At 40.0% G+C, this 19,823-nt stretch overlaps 1 protein-coding gene across 1 annotated transcript in view; it reads left to right on the forward strand.

The window, feature by feature from the left end:
• LOC124593259 overlaps window positions 1-19,823 on the forward strand; it is a 108,965-nt gene that overhangs the window by 24,823 nt on the left and 64,319 nt on the right. Inside the window, exon 5 of the mRNA XM_047131911.1 lies at window positions 11,742-11,871. Coding sequence (XP_046987867.1) covers window positions 11,742-11,871 — 130 coding nt within the window. The remainder of the gene's footprint in view (window positions 1-11,741; window positions 11,872-19,823) is intronic.

Consider the following 19,823-nt stretch of genomic DNA (forward strand, 5'->3'; position numbering starts at 1 on the left):
TTGTGGAGTCTGTGCCACACTCGAACCCTACCATCGGCTCTTACCAACTGAAATCAGATTCATCTGACCAGACCATGATTTTGCAGCCGTGTGGGGTTCTCATTAACTCATGAGAGGTGATGTAGGTGATGTTGTGCTGTTAGCAAGGGCACTTGTGTTGGTCGTCTGCTGCCGTAACCCAGTAACACAAAATTTTGCCACACTTGCCTGATGGATACATTTGTCGCACATCCCACATTGATTTCATTGGTTATTTCTTGTCTGTTAGCACTGATGACTCTACACAAACGCCACTGCTCTCTGTTGTTAAGTGAAGGCTGTTGCCCACTGCGTTGATGATCATGGTGAGAGTTAATGCCTGAAATTTGCTATTTTCAGCACACTCTTGACACAGTGTATCTTGACTATTTAATTCCCCAACAATTTCTGAAATGGAATGTCCCTTGTGTCTAGCTCCAACTGCCATTCCGTGTTCGAAGCCTGATAATTCCTGTTGTGTGGAAACCTTTTCACATGAATTACTTGAGTACAAATAACAGCTCTACCAAGGCACTGCCATTTCAGACCTTGTGCACGTATATATGTGCATATTGCCATCCCATTACTTTTGTCACCTCAGTGTATAACACTTTGGGAACTGATAACAGTTGTGTGTAAGTGGCTCAAGAACCAGTACATGCTACCAGTGATTCAACAATCGTGAGATCAAATCTCTGTGAGTTGCCTTGCAAAGACATTGCTTGTTTTCTACATCTAAATCCATATCCTGATAACCACTGTGAAGTGCATGGCATGGCGTGCTTCCCACTGTGCCATTAATAAGGGTTTCTTCCATTTACATTCACATGTGGAACTGGGTAAGAATGTTATTTAAATAACTCTGTGTGTACTGTAATTAGTCTAACTTTTCTTCACAATACTTACAGTAGTGACGTGTGTAGATTCATCAAATAAAGCTGACTGAAATTTTGTAAGTATGCTTTCACAGGATGGTTTTGTCTATTTCATGTTAGTCCTATTTGGTACTGGTTCCACACACTTAAACAGTGATCTAAGATGGGTTACATGAGTTTTTTGTAAGCAATCTTCTTTGTTGACAACATTTTCCTAGTATCCTACTTTAATATTCCCACCAGCAGACATGACTGTTAGCAGAACAGAGGCTCTACACTAGACGTAGTCTGGCACCACCGCAGGTCACATGGTTTCAGCCAGTAGCAGTATGCTGGATGTACTCAGTTAGCCGCTATTCAGATTTTGACCCTGCTTTGGACATTTCACTGTATGACTTACGTTAATGGTGTTTATACAGTGCTTCACTCGTGATAGCCTTGGCTTTGTTAACGGATCACAGGTTTGTATCAGAGGTGGACACTTTAATGGTGATGAGATCTTATCGTGTTGTGTTTATGGCGATGTCCACCTCCTGCTTCCTATTTTATGGACCCGAAGGTTATGTAACTTTGTCAGCAACAGTCTGAGGCTACATAACAACAGTGTAAAGAACAGCAGGCTGTTCTCCTGCAGCTTGTTTCTCAGCAGCAACTCCAACATCAGTCAGTGGCCATAGCTATACCCCCACTGCCATTCACTGTCTTTTTCAAGTCTGTGGAAAACTGGAATGTCTACCTCTACCATTTTGAACTGTACTGTGTTGCTTATTGTATTTTTGATAGGAAGCAGAGTGATGTGCTTTTGTCTTCTTGTAGTTGTTTTAATGGAGTGGTGCACAAATTGCAGCCATTCTTGGACCAGTCTTTCAATGATTTCTGTTAGTCGAATACTATGGTCAGCCGACACACAATGTTGCTGCTAGGCTCCAGTTTAATCAGTGTCATGAACACCGTGGACAGTTGTACACAGCTGCAGCTTGCATGGTCTCACAAGCAAGTGCAATATTGTGTCCCAGAACTGTACAGTTTCATAGATGGAATCATTGATTCAAGATGTGATTGTAGGTGGTGCCCCTGACAGGGAGGTTGTAGCTAATACTTTTCCTAAGTCTTATCCTAGTCTGGGTGAAGTACTTCAAATTGCTAAATCTTTTGCAGTTGTTTGGCTGCTCAGAAAAAAAAGAAAGTTTCCCAAGTTGTTAGTTGCTATCACAGGCAGCAGTCATCTGATAATTCTGACTCATCATCTTGTAAATCTGTCTCTTTTAAGTCTCACCTGAGTTCATGGGCATCTGAATTGCCGGCATCTTGTGGGAGACTTCATTATATTGATTCTTCTGCTCCTTCCTGAGTATAGGCTAACCTTTTTTGTTTTGTTAATTGGATGGGTCAGAATCGCCCTCCCTTCTCAGCATTGTGACGTAAGTTGGACATGTCAAAGAAGCCCCAGTCCTGTCCTAGCTGCAGTAGTGTGCGTACCAGAAGTCGATGCCTGCTTCGGGCAGTGGACTCCTGGGCTTGCTGCAGAAGCAGTCCCCTGGCTATTATTTGTCAACGACTGGCCCACCGGCCGTGTGCTCAGCTGCAGCGTGAGAACACCACTGTGGAGCCGGCAGTTTCCCTGCTGCTACAGGAACTCACATTGGACATGAAACTACTCAGCCAGTCTGTGAAATTTCAGCTAGACACCGATATTACCATTCCATGTCTTTAATAAACAAGGACACTTGTAGCTGGCTCAGTTCCGTCTCCACTGCAATGGGCATGGTGCCAGGTCCTTTCTTACTGCCGCAGGGCCAATCCTCTCCTCAGAGAATAGCCATTGGTGGCCTTAGAAATATTAAACTATTAGTGGTATGCTGCCCTATTAACATTTTTGTCTTAGATGCCTTTACCAGTGTTGGGTTTCCAGTAGAGGATCAGGTTAATTTAGTGTCAACTAAAGTTTCTTGTTCTGAGTGTGGTGCCTTGTGCATGATAGATAGGCAAATTTTTGAACCATCACTTACTTATGTACATATAAATATACACTTCATATTACTCTGAAGCCTTCTGCGGTGTCTAAATTTTGCCACTGCTTAGGTGGAACTCACATGGCTCCAAGACCAGGGCATTTTTTGCCTGGTTTCCACCAGTCAGTGGGCAATGGCAGTGGTTGGCATTGGAAAACTGAACGGTTCATTATGTATTTGTGGTGATTCTAAGTCTTCATTCATTCACTGATTTCGATTAGGCTGTCTTTCGACCACATTATTTCAACTGTCTTGCTTTACGTGTTCTGATGTTTGCCCAGTACTGCTGCATTCGTTCTTGGTGTTGCTCCTTCCTCTCCTGGGTCCAAGCCTTTCCTGTTTTTAGTTTTGGCTTTTCTTGGAAACCCTGCCATGCCATAAGTTTCTCCTTGAGTGGGACATGCTTCAAGATGTCATCGTGGGTGATCCCCACTTTAAGATCTTTCTCCACCTCTGTGAACCAGGCTCATTTTGTTTTCTTCTCTGGAAAGTAGGTGATCATATGATTGGCGAGTCTTCCAGGGCTCATTCGGCTGATATGTCCATAAAACATAATCCTTCTTTTCCAGATGGTATCGGTTATCTTCTCTATGTGGGAATACAGTTCATGTTTGTAATGTCTTCTATATTCCCCAATCTCTTTGATGGGACCTAAGATCTTTCTCAAAATTTTCCTTTCCTTGGCTTCTAGTTTTTCGATTAGGCCTTCTTTTTATTCATTACTAGGCATTCAGAAGTGTACAGTACCTCTGGATGGATAACACAGCAGTAATGCCTTAACTTTGCATTGAATGATACTGATCTTTTGTTGTAAATGTTTCGGTTAAATGGAATGCCATTTCCATTTTGTTCATGCGTGATATGAAGGCTTCTTTCTCTGATAAAGTGGCTGTTATCAATTCTCTGAGATATTTCAACTTTTCAACTCGCTTAATTTTGCCTTGACCCACTACAAGCTCCCTTGGTGGTGAATTTATGTTCATTATAAACCCTGTTTTCTCAAATGAAATTTGGAGGCAAGCCTTCTGTGCTTGTGCGTTAAGCTCGTTAATCTGTCCCTCAGCTGTTTCCATGGAATCAGAAAAAATTGCAAGATCATCTGCAAAAGCAAGACAATCGATTTCAAGATTTTGTTTCTTGTAACCCATCCTGGCACCATTTTTAGTTCCTTGGTTTTCCAGTTCTTTGTGCCACTCGCGAATCACCTTCTCGAGGGCACAGTTGAAGAGCAGAGGTAAGAGCCCATCTCCTTATCTCACTCCAGTCTTTATTTCAAAAGCTTCTGATGTTTCTCCCCTAAATTTCACTTTTGGGGTTGTGTTGGTTAGTGCTTGTTGGATTATCACTTTGGTCTTGTTGTCTAGGCGAAGTTGTTCTAGGATTCTGGTCACACTTTTGCAATCAATCGAGTCATACGCCTTTTTGAAATCTACAAAGGTCACAACAAAATTTTTATTCCTGAACTTCATATACAAAAGGATGGATCTGAGTGAGGTTCATTATCTGTTCGACACATGATCGCCCGTGCCTGAAACATCCTTGATACTCTCCCAGCTGTTGGTCTAGCTGTTCTTCTGTCCTAGTTTGCAGAGTTTCGACAGAATCTTGTAGGTTGTTGATTTGAGAGAGATGCCACGATACTTATTTATATCTGTTCTGTCGCCTTTCGTATGAAGAGGATGAGTTAGAGCAGAATTCCAGCCAGGTGGGGGGTCTTTCAGTTTCCCAAATCTGGCTGATTATTTCTGTTAGTTTATCTACTGCCTTATCCCCATGCATACTTCCAAAGCTCAGAAATTATAGAATCTTCCCCTGGTGCTTTGTTATTTCTAAGCGAGTCAATAATTAGCTTGATTTCCGCTTTCGTGGATGGTGATGAATTTGGGTTTATTTCTACATAGTCGGTAAAGGGAAATGTGGAGTTTGGAGGTTCACAATTCAGAAGAGCTCTAAAGTAATTCGCTAATATCTGGCAGTTGTCTTTATCATTGTGAGCTAGCTTCCTGTTTGGAGCTTTGAAGTTTGGAGGATTGTACTTGGTGATATTGACCTTAGTAGTTCTATAGAAGTTTCGTGTATTTGTCTTTTGGAAGTTTTGTTCAATTTGTGCCAACTGCATTTTCTCATATGGGTGCTTCACTCCCCGTATGATTTTTCACCGTGTTTTCTAGCATTCAGAAAGTTAGTTTTGTTAGCTTCATTTTTCTTGGCATTCCATCTCTGCCACGCATGCTGTCTTTGCTTCACTGCTGTCTCACAATCACTGCTCCACCAAGCATGCTTCTTCGGTTTCAGAAGCAGAACAGTTTCCTTTGCTGTTCTGAGTTGGTCTTGTTGAATTCTTTCCAGTACTCTCCATTTAAGGATTCAAGTTTATGAGTGAATTCTCAATTGGACATCAGCTTTTTTTCTGTGTCAGATCTGTCTATCTTCTATGTCTGTGTTTTTCTTGATTTTCTTGGAATTATCTTAATTTTAATCTTTTGACAGATAGTGATCTTAATCCAGATTGGCATTCCTCAGAATTTTAACATTCTGGATCTCTCGTTGTGTTTTCCGGGTGATGGCAACGTGATCAACTTGTTGTTCTCCAAGATTTGGATTTGGGCATGACCAAGTTTTCTGTTTTCTTGGCAAGTGTTTGAATGCTGTTGATTTCACGACTAGGTTGAAAGCTTTACACAATTCCATGAGCCTCTCTCCATTGTGGTTGGTTCTTTTATGTGCTGGGTAATTTCCAACACTGTCTTGAAATTTTCTCTCCTTGCCAAGGGGCGCATTTAAATCTCTGACCAGAATGATGATGTGTTTGTCTGGGATCTTGGATAGGTAGTCTTCTAGTTCTTCCCAAAATTCATCTGTTCCTTTCAGAGCTCTCTTGTTTGCCTGGTCGGTAGGTGTATGAACATTCACAATGCTGTAAACTTTGTTTGTGCTTCAGAAAGAAATAGTAGATACTCGGCTATTTGGTGAGCTAAAGTCTGTGATGGAATCTAGAATTTTCTTGTTGACTATAAATCCCATGCCAAGATGAGGAATAGTTTTTACAATGTGTTTGCCGGTTTTACCTTTAAATATTCTGTAGCCCTTTGACTCAAAAGTGTGTTCATCTGCGAATCTTGTCTCTTGAATTGCTGCAATTAGTATCTTATGTTGCTGCTGGCTGCCTGTAAGTTTTTTTTTTTTTTTTTTTTTTTTACCAGCCTTCAGAAGTGAGTTGGCATTAAAGGTGGCAAAGTAATTGGGGCATTTGTGCCTAATCTTTGCAGGAGTCTCCGATACCTCGTAGCATATTGGTGCAGGCTCCCCAGATTCCGAAGGCCTGCATGCGTCTTCCCAAGACGACTGGGTTGGGTACCACCTGGGGTAATAACATTTGCTGAGCTTTCCTCCCTGCTTTTGTCAGTGGAAAATGGACGCATCGACCAAGATCCTGCTGATGTTGTGAGCCTTGGAGCCTCCAGCACTGATCAGCTCACTGACCCAGCTTCCCGCTGGGAATGGTTACCCAACCTTCCCCTGCGTTGCTCGGCTTAACAGGGCACCTCTTGCAGGTTACATGCTGGAGTTGGAGTGAAAGAGGCTAGTTGAATTCTCTTGCTGAGTCCAATATATTATGGTTGCAGGTGACAGGTTATGACGTGTTTCACTCCCATTGGCCCAGAGTCACAAGGACTCCTCCCAGATTGATTCCTGGGACTGGTGATTCTAAGTATACTATTAATTCCTAGTCCAACATTGATTTGTCTCCTGCCTTGCCCAGAGAAGTTGCCTAAATTGTCAGGGGGCCAGTATTGTTCAAAGATGGAGTTAAAGCTTGGACATCTCCAACTGCCTTCTGATTATACTTATGTCAGTTGCTAATTTTGAATACACCGTTTGTCTTATTCAGGAACAATCACTTACCGTTCAGAGTTGTGAGTGCAGCCAGCATTTTCCAAATGTATTAGAACAACTGACTCACAGTATTCAACATTGTGTTAACTGTTTGGGTGATATTATTGTTATGAGAACATTACAAGAATCTTGAGTCCCTTTTCCAACGGCTCTGGGAAAATGATTTATGTTGTCAGCTGGAAAAGTGGAGTTTTTTTGTCCTCAGCATCAGATACCTATGGCATATGCTTAGTCACAAGGGTATTCCACCCATGTGTGACCACTTTGACAGATTTATCTACATGCCCACTAACCATAAACAAGTTGCAATCATTTCTGGGAAAAATTGTGTACTGTGCAAAGTTCATTCCTCAAGTGGTGCAGATAGTGCAACCTCTCAATCAGCTTTGCAAGAAGGGTGTCAGTTGCAAGTGGTTGGTCGCCTGTCAACAGCCATTTCATCACCTTAAGGACAGTCTCAAGGCGATTCCATGCATATGCCATACATGATAGGTCTGCAGTTATTATTCATATGGTTTACATGAACATTTTACATTTGTGTGTAAATGTTTTAATATACGTAAAACTACATAGTTTAAAAACAAACAAAAAATTATAAACAAACAATCACAATTTTTTAAGCGTTATACCTACATCTCTGAACCATTCCACAGGTCATGGTGTCACCAAATTGCCAAGCTTTGCAACTTGAATGTGTGAAATCAATACTCTCTGTTGTTTCTTGTCTTTTCTTTCTTCTCTGATCATTTAGAGCTATGAGAAGTTCAACTGCTATTTTTTTTTTAATGTATAAGTTTATATTCCTTGTAAAGCTCATCACACTGATTAGACCCACCAGGAATACATTGTTTCCAGTGTCCATTGGGTATTGTTCTTTTTTCTACCTCTTTGACAGCTTGAGTAAATCTATCATAGTTTGTAATCTGCACTGGAATAAATTCAATGAGTTCTTCAAGTTTATCAGTGTATTGCTGTTTTTTAAATTCCAAGTATATAGATTCCGTAATCAGTAAGTATGGACATATGTTGACTGTGGTAAAAAAGATTCTGGTGTTTTCCTATTTGCCAGTTCACCATTTCTGTTAGCATGAGTGATAGGGGTAAAGCATAGATCTAGTGATGTGCCAATCTGCACCATGCTGATCAGAATGTTCCTCTTTTCTTTGCACTAAAAATGAGGTACAGATTATTCAAGGACAACCAGTCATGTAAGATGTTGCCATTTGTGTCATTATCTTTAATTCCCAATCATTGTGGTGGCTATTAAAGCCTCCAACATAGATGGCTGAGTCAGTGAAAAGTCTGAGTGGAGGTTTTGACCAGTCCACTATCAAAGGTTTTTAGATGTTTGTGATAGTAGTTCCACATACTGTCACTGCCACACTAAAAATATGGTTTGTGGAGTCCATGAAAACCACATTGCAACGTCATTCTTCCATGGCAAAGTTGATCTAATTTCCACTAGTAATGATACATTTCCTCCCCATAGAGGCAAACTATGTGAAACTTGAGCTCTTCCCAGGCCACAGAATGTTCAAATAACTTGCAGGAATGCAGCCAGTTGACATCTGCCACAACTGCCAATATTTTAGAGGTTGCAGTGTGCAATTTCATTATTTCAACACTTGTTGACTTCCAGTTACTTTTTACTCAGTGACCAGTTCTGTGATCAGACAGATGGATGTACAGTGGGGAACTGTTTGCCATCTATTATTGCCGAGCTGTTTGTGGAGTAGTTTGAGGAATGTTGCCTGTATCAGCAGTGTTAAAACTTGCTTGCTTTGTCAAATATGGAGACAATACTGTTGTTATTTGGCCTCATGAAGTGAGAATTTAAACAGTTTCACTCTGCCCAAGTAGTTGCTTCACAATGAATGTGGAAAATGATAGCTGCATTCCTTTTCTGGAAGGGTTGATGGTACATCGGGGACACGCAATTTATAGGAAGCCAACTTGCATTGATTTGTATCTTCGGCTGAGCTCAGTGTGAAGGGTACTTCATATCTTTATTCCGAAATCCATGTCATCTCAGCCCCTGGAAGTTTGTTAGCTGAGTTAATCCACCTTGAAGTCGCCTTTCGCCTTATGGTTAAAGTAAAAGACTGATGAGATGTGCATTGGACTATTGAGCAACTGTAAATCAGGTGAACAATGAAAATGATGTGGTAGCTCCTAAGTCTGTGGTGTATATGGGTTACACAGGTAGCATTTCCAACAGGACTGGTCGTATTCTGTGGAAACATGGTGTTAAGTGTGTTTTTCTATGACATCTAAGGTAAGTTCCCTTTTAGAGTATGTGAAGAATGGTCTTGGTTTTCTTTAAGGTGGGTGTCCACTGTTTCCCTTGCTGTTTTGGTGTCTCATACATTACTCAGACCATCAGAACTGTGGAGGACCAGTGTGCTAAGTGTAAATGTCATGTATGCTTACAACAGCTGAGCAAATCTGCTACTGCAGAACATTGCCCTGGCACCAGTCATCCTGTGGAATATAAAAGCACAGAGATTCCAGCATCCACTTCCAGCTATTGTGAGAGTGTTATTAGGAAGCAGTTGAGATTAATTTAGCAAGTGACCTTATAAATTGAGAGGGAGATTGTTTCTTAAATTGTGCATAGAATCCTGCTCTCTGTGCTCAAACAACTGAGGGACAAAGTTAATATTACTTGCTCATTTGTTTGTAATTACTATTAGCTGTGAATAACATCTGATAGTGGTCATCTTTGGTTGTGCAGTGATGCTACCTGTTTAAGGGTTATGTTTTGTATTTCTGCATATGGTGTATTATGGTTCTTAGTCAGTGTAGCCCAGCATATCGACCATGTGATTTTGCTCAGTGGTCAGCACACTGGACACGTATTGGGGAAGACGACAGTTCAAATTTAGATTTCTGTGATTTCCCAAAGTTCTTCCAGGCAAATGTGAGGATGGTTCCTTTGAATGGGCGTGGCCAATTTCCTTCGCTGTACTCTCATAGTCCAAGCCTAGTGCTCTGTCTCTAATGACCTCGTCGTCGATGGGATGTTAAACCCAATCATCCTTCCTTCCTTTCCCATCATACTTAAGTATTAATTTTCCTTTACAAAGAGCTCTCTCATTGTATTTGTGACTTGTAAATGATGGTGTGTGCACCTAACAAAATATGAGCAGTTGTTGAAGATACCACCTGGTTGCATTCCTGTAAGTTGTTTGAATAGTATCAGAAATATTCACATGATGGCAGCACCACACAGATGTCAATTCCAAATCTGAGGGGAAGCCGTGAGTGCGAAGAAAACAGTGGAAAATCAGGAAGATGAATTGTGCTCAGGTGTGGAACCTTTAGGCCATTTCTGTCACATGGACCATTATTGCCACATGAGCTATATTTGAGTTCATCCTCAAAGTGTTAAATACAGGCTCCCATGTGGTTTCAGCAATGTCCCTCCTTCATGGTAGTACGTCACAGATCACTGCATGACATCTTCTCTGGTCTTTCTATTTCTTAGTACTGTTAAATCCACCTCTGTGATGTTCAGAGTGATATCTTATGTTTCACTGCATCTTGCCACATGGGCCATTACAAATTCTGAAATCCTGCTCATAATGCACTCTCTCTTTCATGCTGTAGCTAATTGTCAAGTGTAGTTTGATGTGAGTAGCACTGCAGTTCTGAGTGCACATTGGACTATAGATTTCCCTGTAATTGGCTGAGACAAGTCAGTTCATAGGCTGGAGGAAGCCAAATATTACCACCTCTGGTAGGACTATGCGTAGTAAAGCATTGTGGTTTTCAAACTGACCTAATGAGCAAGGCGGTGCAGTGGTTAGCACACTGGACTCGCATTTGGGAGAACAATGGTTCAAACCTGCATCTGGCCATCCCGATTTTGGCTTTCCATGGTTTCCCTAAATCGCTTCAGACAAATGCCAGAATGGTTGCATTGATAGGACACAGCTGATTTCCTTCCCCACTATAAGCTTGTGCTCCATCTCTAATGACCTCAACAATGAGGTGAGAGTGTTAAGCACTGATCTCCTGCTCCTCCTCGTCAAAGCAACCTTACAGTTGATGACAGCCATTCTTTACTTAGTGACAAACACCTGCGCGTGCATGCATGTGCATGTGTCTAATTCGTAAGAAAGCCTTTTTGGCTGAAAGCTTACTTGTTTGACAGTTTTTTTGTTTGTCTATCTGCGACTCAACATCTCCGCTATATGGTGACAAACAAATACGTATTTTAGAATAGCCACACTCTACTTCACATGTTTCTTGTTGTCAATAGCAAACATGTTTGTCATTCTTTAAAAATTTATTCTTGCTTGAGCAAATTTCACTGTAATGCCGACAGTAGCCCGTTTCGTTGTGTCATTATTGACATACTGGTCATGATTGTACCATGCAAATATAGCTGAATGATTGAGGATAAAACCCTTTAGGGTCATATAATTAATTTCTCAGCCAACAGTATAAAATGACATTTAGTTTAGGTTATTCCTTGCAAAGAGCTGCATCATCTATACCTGCTTTCATTTACAAGACTAAGAGTAAGTATGTACAAATTGCAGCTTACATAATTGTATAACTTTCTAGACATTAGTAAACACTTGTGAATGAAGCTTTTATGGGTAGAAGTTAATTAGTGCCTGTATTGCCACTATTGTCTATCCTATGCTGCTGCTGAGTAATGACTTACAAGAAGAAAGAATGATCTGGGAAGTTAACATCCATTGGGATTAGAAAGTCAATTTTATTGTTAAAAAAATAAAAAATAAAAATTTACATAGATAAAATGTACAATTGACTATTTCCATTTTTTTTCTCAGCTGATTATTGTACTAGTGTCTTCCTGATGTAACCTACCAATACAGTTTTAGTTTTTACTTCATGAGTTTGTTCTGACATTTGTCATAACTACAAGTACTTATAGTGTAATTTTAAAAGTTTCTTTGCTTTGCAGATGAGTCTGTATCGTGATAATCCAAACTGGATTAATGAGTGGGCAAACCAGGTGGCCAAACATAATCATGAGTCTGAATATGAAAAATCAGATCCAATGAGTCTGCCGCCTCTACCTCTGGGAAAACCAGGTAAACTTAGTAACTGTTAGTTACTGATTTATTTTAAAATTGTTTTTCATTACAGACTGTTTACCTGAAACTGATTATTTTGTGTGAAAGATGATGTTCGACTTAAGAATTATGCAGCTTCCATGTCTTATTCCTTTTAGGGCATTTGAACAAAATCAGAAAGCTTTTGAACCTATTACATCTATTTTTTTAAAAAAAATTGTACTTATTTGGGCATGTGCTCTTAATTAATATAAAACATATATATGTGGACAAAAATAAGGATGCGAGTACTGATAAATAATTAAATAAACTGATGTCCATTAAAATGAAGGTGGCATGCTACAAACTTTAAATCTGCACTAAGGGCACTACATGATTGGATATGAAAATGATTAGCATGTCAGCACTATTGTGCAAAGATGGTAGCAGCAATGCCATCTACATTCTGTAAATTAGGAAAGAATACATAATGTGTTTGTAATTTGGAAATTGCATTTGAGTGAAGTTTCTTTGTGAGGAGACCATGATATGCATCATGTAATGTCTACTAGCACATGTAGGAAATCAAGAGTGACAGGATCATGGTCATTGATCGTGTGCTGTACTGCAGTATTGTTGGTTAATAAATCAATGAAAATTATAAATTTTTGAACATATAATGTAAGTGGATGGATAAAAAATCTACTCACAAGTGGGAACAGGAGAGCACATGTATAAAAAATATTGAAGTTCAAAAACTTTTAGAGCTAATGGCTCCTTCTTCTGGTGGAAGGACTGAAGGGGCCAGGATGAGGGGTGAAGGAAAGGGACTGATGAGGTTTAGGAAAAGGGGTAGAGTTAGAAAAAGTCACCCACAACCCTTGGTCGGTGGATGGAGACTTACTGGATGGGATGAGAAGGAAAGACTGGTTGTTAGGGACTGTACTGGAAGAAATTTGAAAGTCTGATAGTTTAAAGGTGGAAGATAGGGTAATATACAAGAAATAGATTACTGCCCAAACATCGTGCTCTAGTTAGTAAGAGCAAAAAACTAAGTGCATTGTATGTGACAGAGGTTTGGGGGGAGTGGGGGGAGCAAAAAATAAACAGGTCAGTAAATGAATGATGAAAGGGAGTAAAGAAAGATGTAGTTTCTGTGAAGAAATGTGGAGATCAAAGAAAATAATGTAAACTAAGGCCAGGTGGGTGGGGAGAACCAAGGAAATGTTATAGTACCAGTTCCCACCTGTGGAGTTCTGAGAAACTGGTATTCAATGGAAGAATCCAAATGAGAATCCAAATGATGTGTGGTTAAACAGTCACTGAGATCATGACTGTCATGTCATTGAGCATGCTCTGTAACAGGATATTGTGTTTTGCCGGTATACATCCTCTGCCTATGCCCCAAATGATAACTTGGTGGTGATAATGCCAATGTAAAAGGCCGAACAGTGTTCACATAACAGCTGATGTACAACATGTGTTGTCTCACAGTGGCTGTCCCATTGATAGTATATGTTTTGCCAGTAACAGGGCTGATACAGATGGTGGTAGGAGGGTGCACAGGGCATGTCTTACAGCAGGAATGGTCATGGGGTTAGGAGCCATAGGGTAGTGAGGTGGGTGCAGAAGGAGCATAGGGTCTGACAGGGATATTACGGAGAGTGGGAGGATGACAAAATGCTATTCTAGTTGTGGTGGGCAAAATGTCGGACAGAATGGACCTCATTTCAGGGTATGAATTTAAGAAGTCATAGCTTTGTCGAAGTAGCTGATAGTACATTTAATGCCAGGATAATACTGAGTGACAAGTGGGGTACTCCTAAGTTGTTTCTTGGAGCGATCAGAAGTATCAGGATTGGATGTAATGGTCTGGGAAATCTGCTTTTTAAATAAGCTGGTGGGGTAATTATGTCCAGTGAAGGATGAGGTCACAGTGGTGATAAGATTGCTGTAGAGTGTCTACATCTGAGTATATATGTTTGTCTCGAATGCCAAAGCTGTATGGGAAGGATGATTTGCAAACTTTAATGCTATTTATAAGTGTGTACTCATGCCACTGCATGGTGGGTAAGTTTTTCTCTCTCCACCTACAGTCTTGTTGGTTATGATCCCACAGCTGTCACATGAACATGGATTCATTGGGTTCAGGAAACCCATACTCGATGCCATGTGGTCCTGCGCCACTATTGTCTGAGAGGACAGACACATTATTTGCTTGGCCATGCAGGATTTTGTAGCCATATCAAATACTGTGAGTTACAGTATGGGTTTGTGAGTAGCAAGAAAAGTATCCACTCAAATAGTATGTCAACATCTTGAGCATCACAAACTGTCAGCATGGTGATTGTTATTGCAGATTCCATGGAAATGACGGTAGAGAAAGGCACACCAACAGTAGTGCTTCAAACATCAGGCACAGGAGTGGCATGCCATATTCACAAATGAGTTGTGGTTCAGTGATATCATTGTGGACGTATCTGTGTGTGAATACTCTGAGCAGTATGAATGTTGGCAGATTGCCTGGGTCATTGTCATACAGGTGTCATGATATATATGCCATTAGGTATACAACATGGTAATCTCTGGTTTGCATTGCTGGTAATTTGGGCAGCAGCCATTTCATTTTGGACATGTTATGGCTCATTTCTGTGTTCGAACTTCCAGGCCTGGTGATCTTATATTTCAACAAGATAACGCAAGACCAGATATTGGCCATGCTCTCCTGACCTACTTCGATATACAGTGTGAAAAGTATTTAAACCAACAAACTCTGGGAGGTTGTAGGGGACATCAAAACAAATATTTTTCCCTAATGTCATTTCTTCCTATGAGGTGTATTTAAACCGGTAGAGGAAGATTTCTCTGGTGGCAAATTAATTAAACCAACAAACACTTTTCCATTTTTTTATGACCAAGAGACAAGACATTAACACAACCCAATTTCAATTACAGTAGATTTTAAAAAATGCCTCCATTGACACGCAAACAAAGGTTACACTGTCGGATCATGTTCTGTCCGACAAAGGCAAAAACCCCAGAAGTACCTGAATTGTTCCTGCTTCTGCTACTTTCCTGGCAACCAGATCCTCTTCTGATGCAGCAGGAGTCGCGTAAACAAGGTTGCACATCTCTCCCCACACAAAAAAGTCCAGTGGGGACATATCTGGGTATCGAACAGGCCATGGTACAGGACCACCTCTGCCAATCCACATTTCTGGGAACCGTCGGTCCAGGAATCGACGCACACGATGACTGAAATGTGCCAACGCCCCGTCATGTTGGAACTACATGCATTGTCTTAAAGGGAATGGGACGTCTTCCAGCAATTCTGGCAATGCTCTGGTGTGAAAATTGTAATAGTGCCAGCCATTTAATGGCCTAGGTAGCAGATACAGCCCAATTAAACAGTCCCCAACAACACCGACCCACACATTAACAAAGAACAGCACTTGATGAGCGCTAGTAACTGTGGCATGTGGGTTATCCTCACTCCAAACATGTGAATTGTGCATGTTGAAGACTCCATCACGCCTGAACGTTGCTTCATTGGTAAGGAGAACAGAGGATGGAAATGTAGGATGCATTTCACACTGTTCCAGGTACCACTGCGAAAACTGTGCTCTGGGTGGATAATCAACTGGTTCCAGGTTGTGGACACACTGTAAGTGAAATGGACGTAACATTGCTCTCCAAGGACTGTCCTTACATTCGTCTGATTTGTCCCCATGGTACGTGCAATTGCACGAGTGCTGATTGAAGGATCCCGCTCCACATGCTGGAAGACAGCTTCCTCAAATGATGACAGCGTTCTTACCGTGCGATGGTGTCCCTGTCCAGGTTATCTGCTAAATGACCCGGTCTCACGCAGGTGTTGGCACACAGCAGCAAAGGTTGTATGATGCGGGATATGGCGATTAGGATATTGTTGTTGATAAACCTGCTGTGCGGCTCGTCCGTTGTGGTGCGCTACATAGTACCATATCAGTGTACTCACACCAGGTGTATCGCTCCATTAGTAAACAGAGACAATGCACTACTACACTGAATAGTGTAATACGCCCTCTAACATCTGAAGATCGTAATACGGCGTCTAACAACTGAAGAGCGCAATACGGCCTCCACCAGTTTAAATAATCCTCGTAGGAAAAAATGACATCAGGGAAAAATATTTGTTTTGATGTCCCTTACAGCCTCCCAGAGTTTGTCGGTTTAAATACTTTTCACCCTGTAGAGGGTGTTTGACTGTTGGCCTGGACAGTGTGCTTTACAAATCTCTTCTCAGTGAAAACATTTTTATCAGGGGTCGTCAAGTAACCCTGTAGCCACTGTGATTGATGAACTTGGGGGACAGAGTTGAACCATTGTGAAACAATGTACCTCTGTATGTCATCTAAGCTCAGTTCAAGTTGAAGTTCAGGCTGATTAGAGCTCTTGTTATTGTCGGAGGTGGCAGCTCTCTGTACAAAAATTTAGCATCCTACATATCCTCAAATCACCTGCAAATTTCATCGTGTGTAGTTCCTACTGTGCTGTATTTGCCCAATAAGTACAATTTCATGATTTATTATCCTTCCTGGTGTTACTATTTTAATTTTCCAGCAGTGTATGTGCTCTAGGGGCAACATGTTAAAATATTGATCAAATGAGAGCATCTGGAACTAGGAATGTTTTTCATGAGGAACTTTGCAAATAAAATTTGAGAGGGAAGGCTGGAAAACTGAAATTATGACATTAAAAGTAACAATATTGTACTTGTTTGTTAAAATTGAATTGTGTATAATAACAAAGTAGAATAGTCAGTGATTACAACTTTCTTTGTTTGCCTCTGTTGTAATTTACCATTTATTTTTGTCTTCTGACTAATACTGTTTCATACTGAAACCTAAACACAACTGACTTCACTAATCTGCATGAGATATTGATTGGAAACACAGAAGAGTATTGGTAACTGCTCACATGTGTCCTTTTGATTCCAAGGTGCTTTGCTCTAACTTCTCAAAGTGGTATTCTTTTATAGCCTGTTTGAACAGTTCTTGTCAAGCCGGCACCAGCAACTTCAGAAGGAATTGTGTTTATTTGATAGTGTTCCATACAAAATTTATTGTGCGTTAATGAAAAAAAAAAAAAACATAAAACATGTTGGGCGTGAATAATGTGAAATAATATTTTTCTACTTGAGTAAGCATGGAATGATGCTGCATTAGTTTGTGTACATGTTATGGCACTGCAGAAGGGACTACAGGGTATTAGTTTCTTGTGGACTTATCAATGTTCATAGTGTCTGTATGAATTAGCTACCTAATGCAAAATGGAGAGATGCCTAAAGCCAAATAGTATTAAAAATCAAAATTGTCTACAGTCCATAAGTGTATCACTTCCAGATTATCATTCTCTGTGCTGGCCCTCTGCTGCACTCTCCATTAAATATTTGCGATATTTTTCATTACCACTTCTTTCTGGCTCAGGAGTTTCTTTGTAATTGCCTGGGCTGATGTAGATTATGAACATCCTGAATTTAAGGAAGAGAGTGGTTTCCACCTATTTGCAACTGGGGAAACTATAATCCTGTTTAGAAATTCATACTTGATTTGATTCCAAGACTTATCAAATAATAAATAAGTCAATAACAGCAGCTGAAATATGACATTAATTTAATATCAGTGGTCTGCTCACCATCATAGTGATGGGTGGAGTGATTATGCACAATCTGCGTAAGAAAACTGGATTTACACATTACTTATGACTTATGAATTAATTATCAGTATGCATAGGGCCATTTCAGTAGGATGAAGAAATGTGCTTGTTTTCTGTGTAAACTTTAATGCTTTCTTATGTGTACTCACATTGACTTGAAGGATATTATCCAAATTGTTATGTATTAATTGATGTTAAGTGCTGACAAACTTGTAGCATTGCACCTAAATTTTAATTAGTGTTATTTTCATGTGATTTGGAAATGTTGTGAAAACTACTGGTGACATTATAATAATTTGCTTCATCAGTTTACTGCTTAAACATTGAAGCATTAATGACTTGTTTACAATCTGACTCATGCCTCACTGCAATAAACTTATACTGTGTGAACATAAAGTCTTTCTCCGATTACAAAAATTTATTTCTAAGGAACCATGCTTGGCACAGTGATGTGGTTTGTTGCAAATGGTAGCTTCCTGTTCACCATGCGTAACGCCAACCATGCTTGACACTGCGATGTGATTTGTTCACCAGACGTAACACCTCTTGACTTTTTTTTGTTTGGGGTTACACCAAGGATTAAAGTCTTCAGCTCAGCAGTTCTTGATGTAGAAACTCATACATCACGAATACGAGATCCTGTAGAGGCAATGGCAGAAGAGATGATGTTAAAGACAAGGAGAAAAATTGAGTATCACCTAGATGTTCTACGGACACCGTACAGAGTACATGCGGAAGTGTAGCCATAAAAACTTCAAGTTAAGCTACCATTTGCAACAAGCCACGTAGTTAAGCTTAGCATTGTTCCTTATGAATAATTTTATTTAAATCAGGCAGTCAACCTGTATAACTGTATTTTCTGTTGACACAAGTTCCTCAAAACCATCTTTTGTGAAACTTCAATGACATAGTTATGCTGTAGCTCTTGTCTTTGTTGAGCTACTGGTTGGAAATTTGAAGAAAAGAACATAATGAAGAGAGAGACACTGAGGATATTTAAGCTTCTTATCAGAGGTGCCGGTGAAAAATTGTGAGGGACTATAGGTGTGCAGATGTAGGTGGGTGACTAGCAGCAGCAAAGACTGATGCCAGGAGAATTGCAGAACCAAGAATGCCTAGCTTTGATGTTTCAATTAATGCCTCTAAGCTAGCAGCTCCACTAAGAATGTGTGTCAGTTTAAAATTAGTGCCAAATCTTGTGGGAGTTTAGAAGGCATAATACATCCTTTTTAACTTTAACCTGTTTAACTTTCAGAATTGAACTTCAGGTATTTGGTTTTGTCCCTGTAATTATGGACTCAAAAAGGCAAATAATGACTGGAGTAATTATGATGAAGTTGATCGCACAAGAGTTAACTCACGATAGACCATCAGTATCGTGCATTAAAATCCATTTTGTTACTTCACATGAATTTATGTGAGCAGCTTCTTCAACCTCACTACTTATTTCTTGTACACTTAATTATGTGGGCATATTTTGGAAATTTTTTGATGATATTCATAGTTTATGAATGACCAGCTGAAAATAATTGTTTATTGTATAATGTGCTTTTGATAGGTTCTTTGTTGTAAACTTCTGTTGTTTGCCTTTGATGATTTTTGTGCAAAAGGTGTTAAATAGTGAGCTATGTGTATATCTGTGTTACTGTTGCTACACTTCGAATGACATCTTATACAAGGTCATCTGGAGTGTGTAGCATACTCTATATGAAAACCATAGTTTTTGTTTGCTAGTTTGATGTTATGTGCAGTGTACTGTGATTATAATGTCTTGACTTCATGATTTTAGTTTCTTATGGGTTCCCAGAAACAGTTAAATACCAGGACTGGCTTCACCTCATTCCTTTTTCTATCTAATGAAATGGTATATATCAACAAAAGTAATCAATTTTTGAAAATATGATATAATTGGATAGATAAAAAGATCCACTCACCTAGCAGCAGAGAAAAACATGTATGAAAGTTATAGATATATGCAAATTTTGAAGACACTGGCTTCTTCTTCTGGCAGAGGCATTGTAGGGAAAGGAAGAGGGACGAAGGAAAAGGATTGATGAGGTTTAGGAAGTTACTGAGTGGATAAATTCCTTCTAATACCGTTCGGGAAGTCTCCCCAGACATGGGGTTCTGGGCGACTTTTCTATAACTCTCCCCATTTTCTAAATCTCACCAGTCCTTTTCCTTCATCTCTCTGCCTTTTTCTTCAACCATTCTGCCAGAAGAAGGAGCCACTGTCTCCAAAAGCTTGCACATTCCCATAACTTTTATGCGGTTTTCTCCTGTTGCTGCTTGAT

Source organism: Schistocerca americana, chromosome 2 (assembly GCF_021461395.2).
Source record: "Schistocerca americana isolate TAMUIC-IGC-003095 chromosome 2, iqSchAmer2.1, whole genome shotgun sequence".
Lineage (NCBI taxonomy): Eukaryota > Metazoa > Arthropoda > Insecta > Orthoptera > Acrididae > Schistocerca > Schistocerca americana.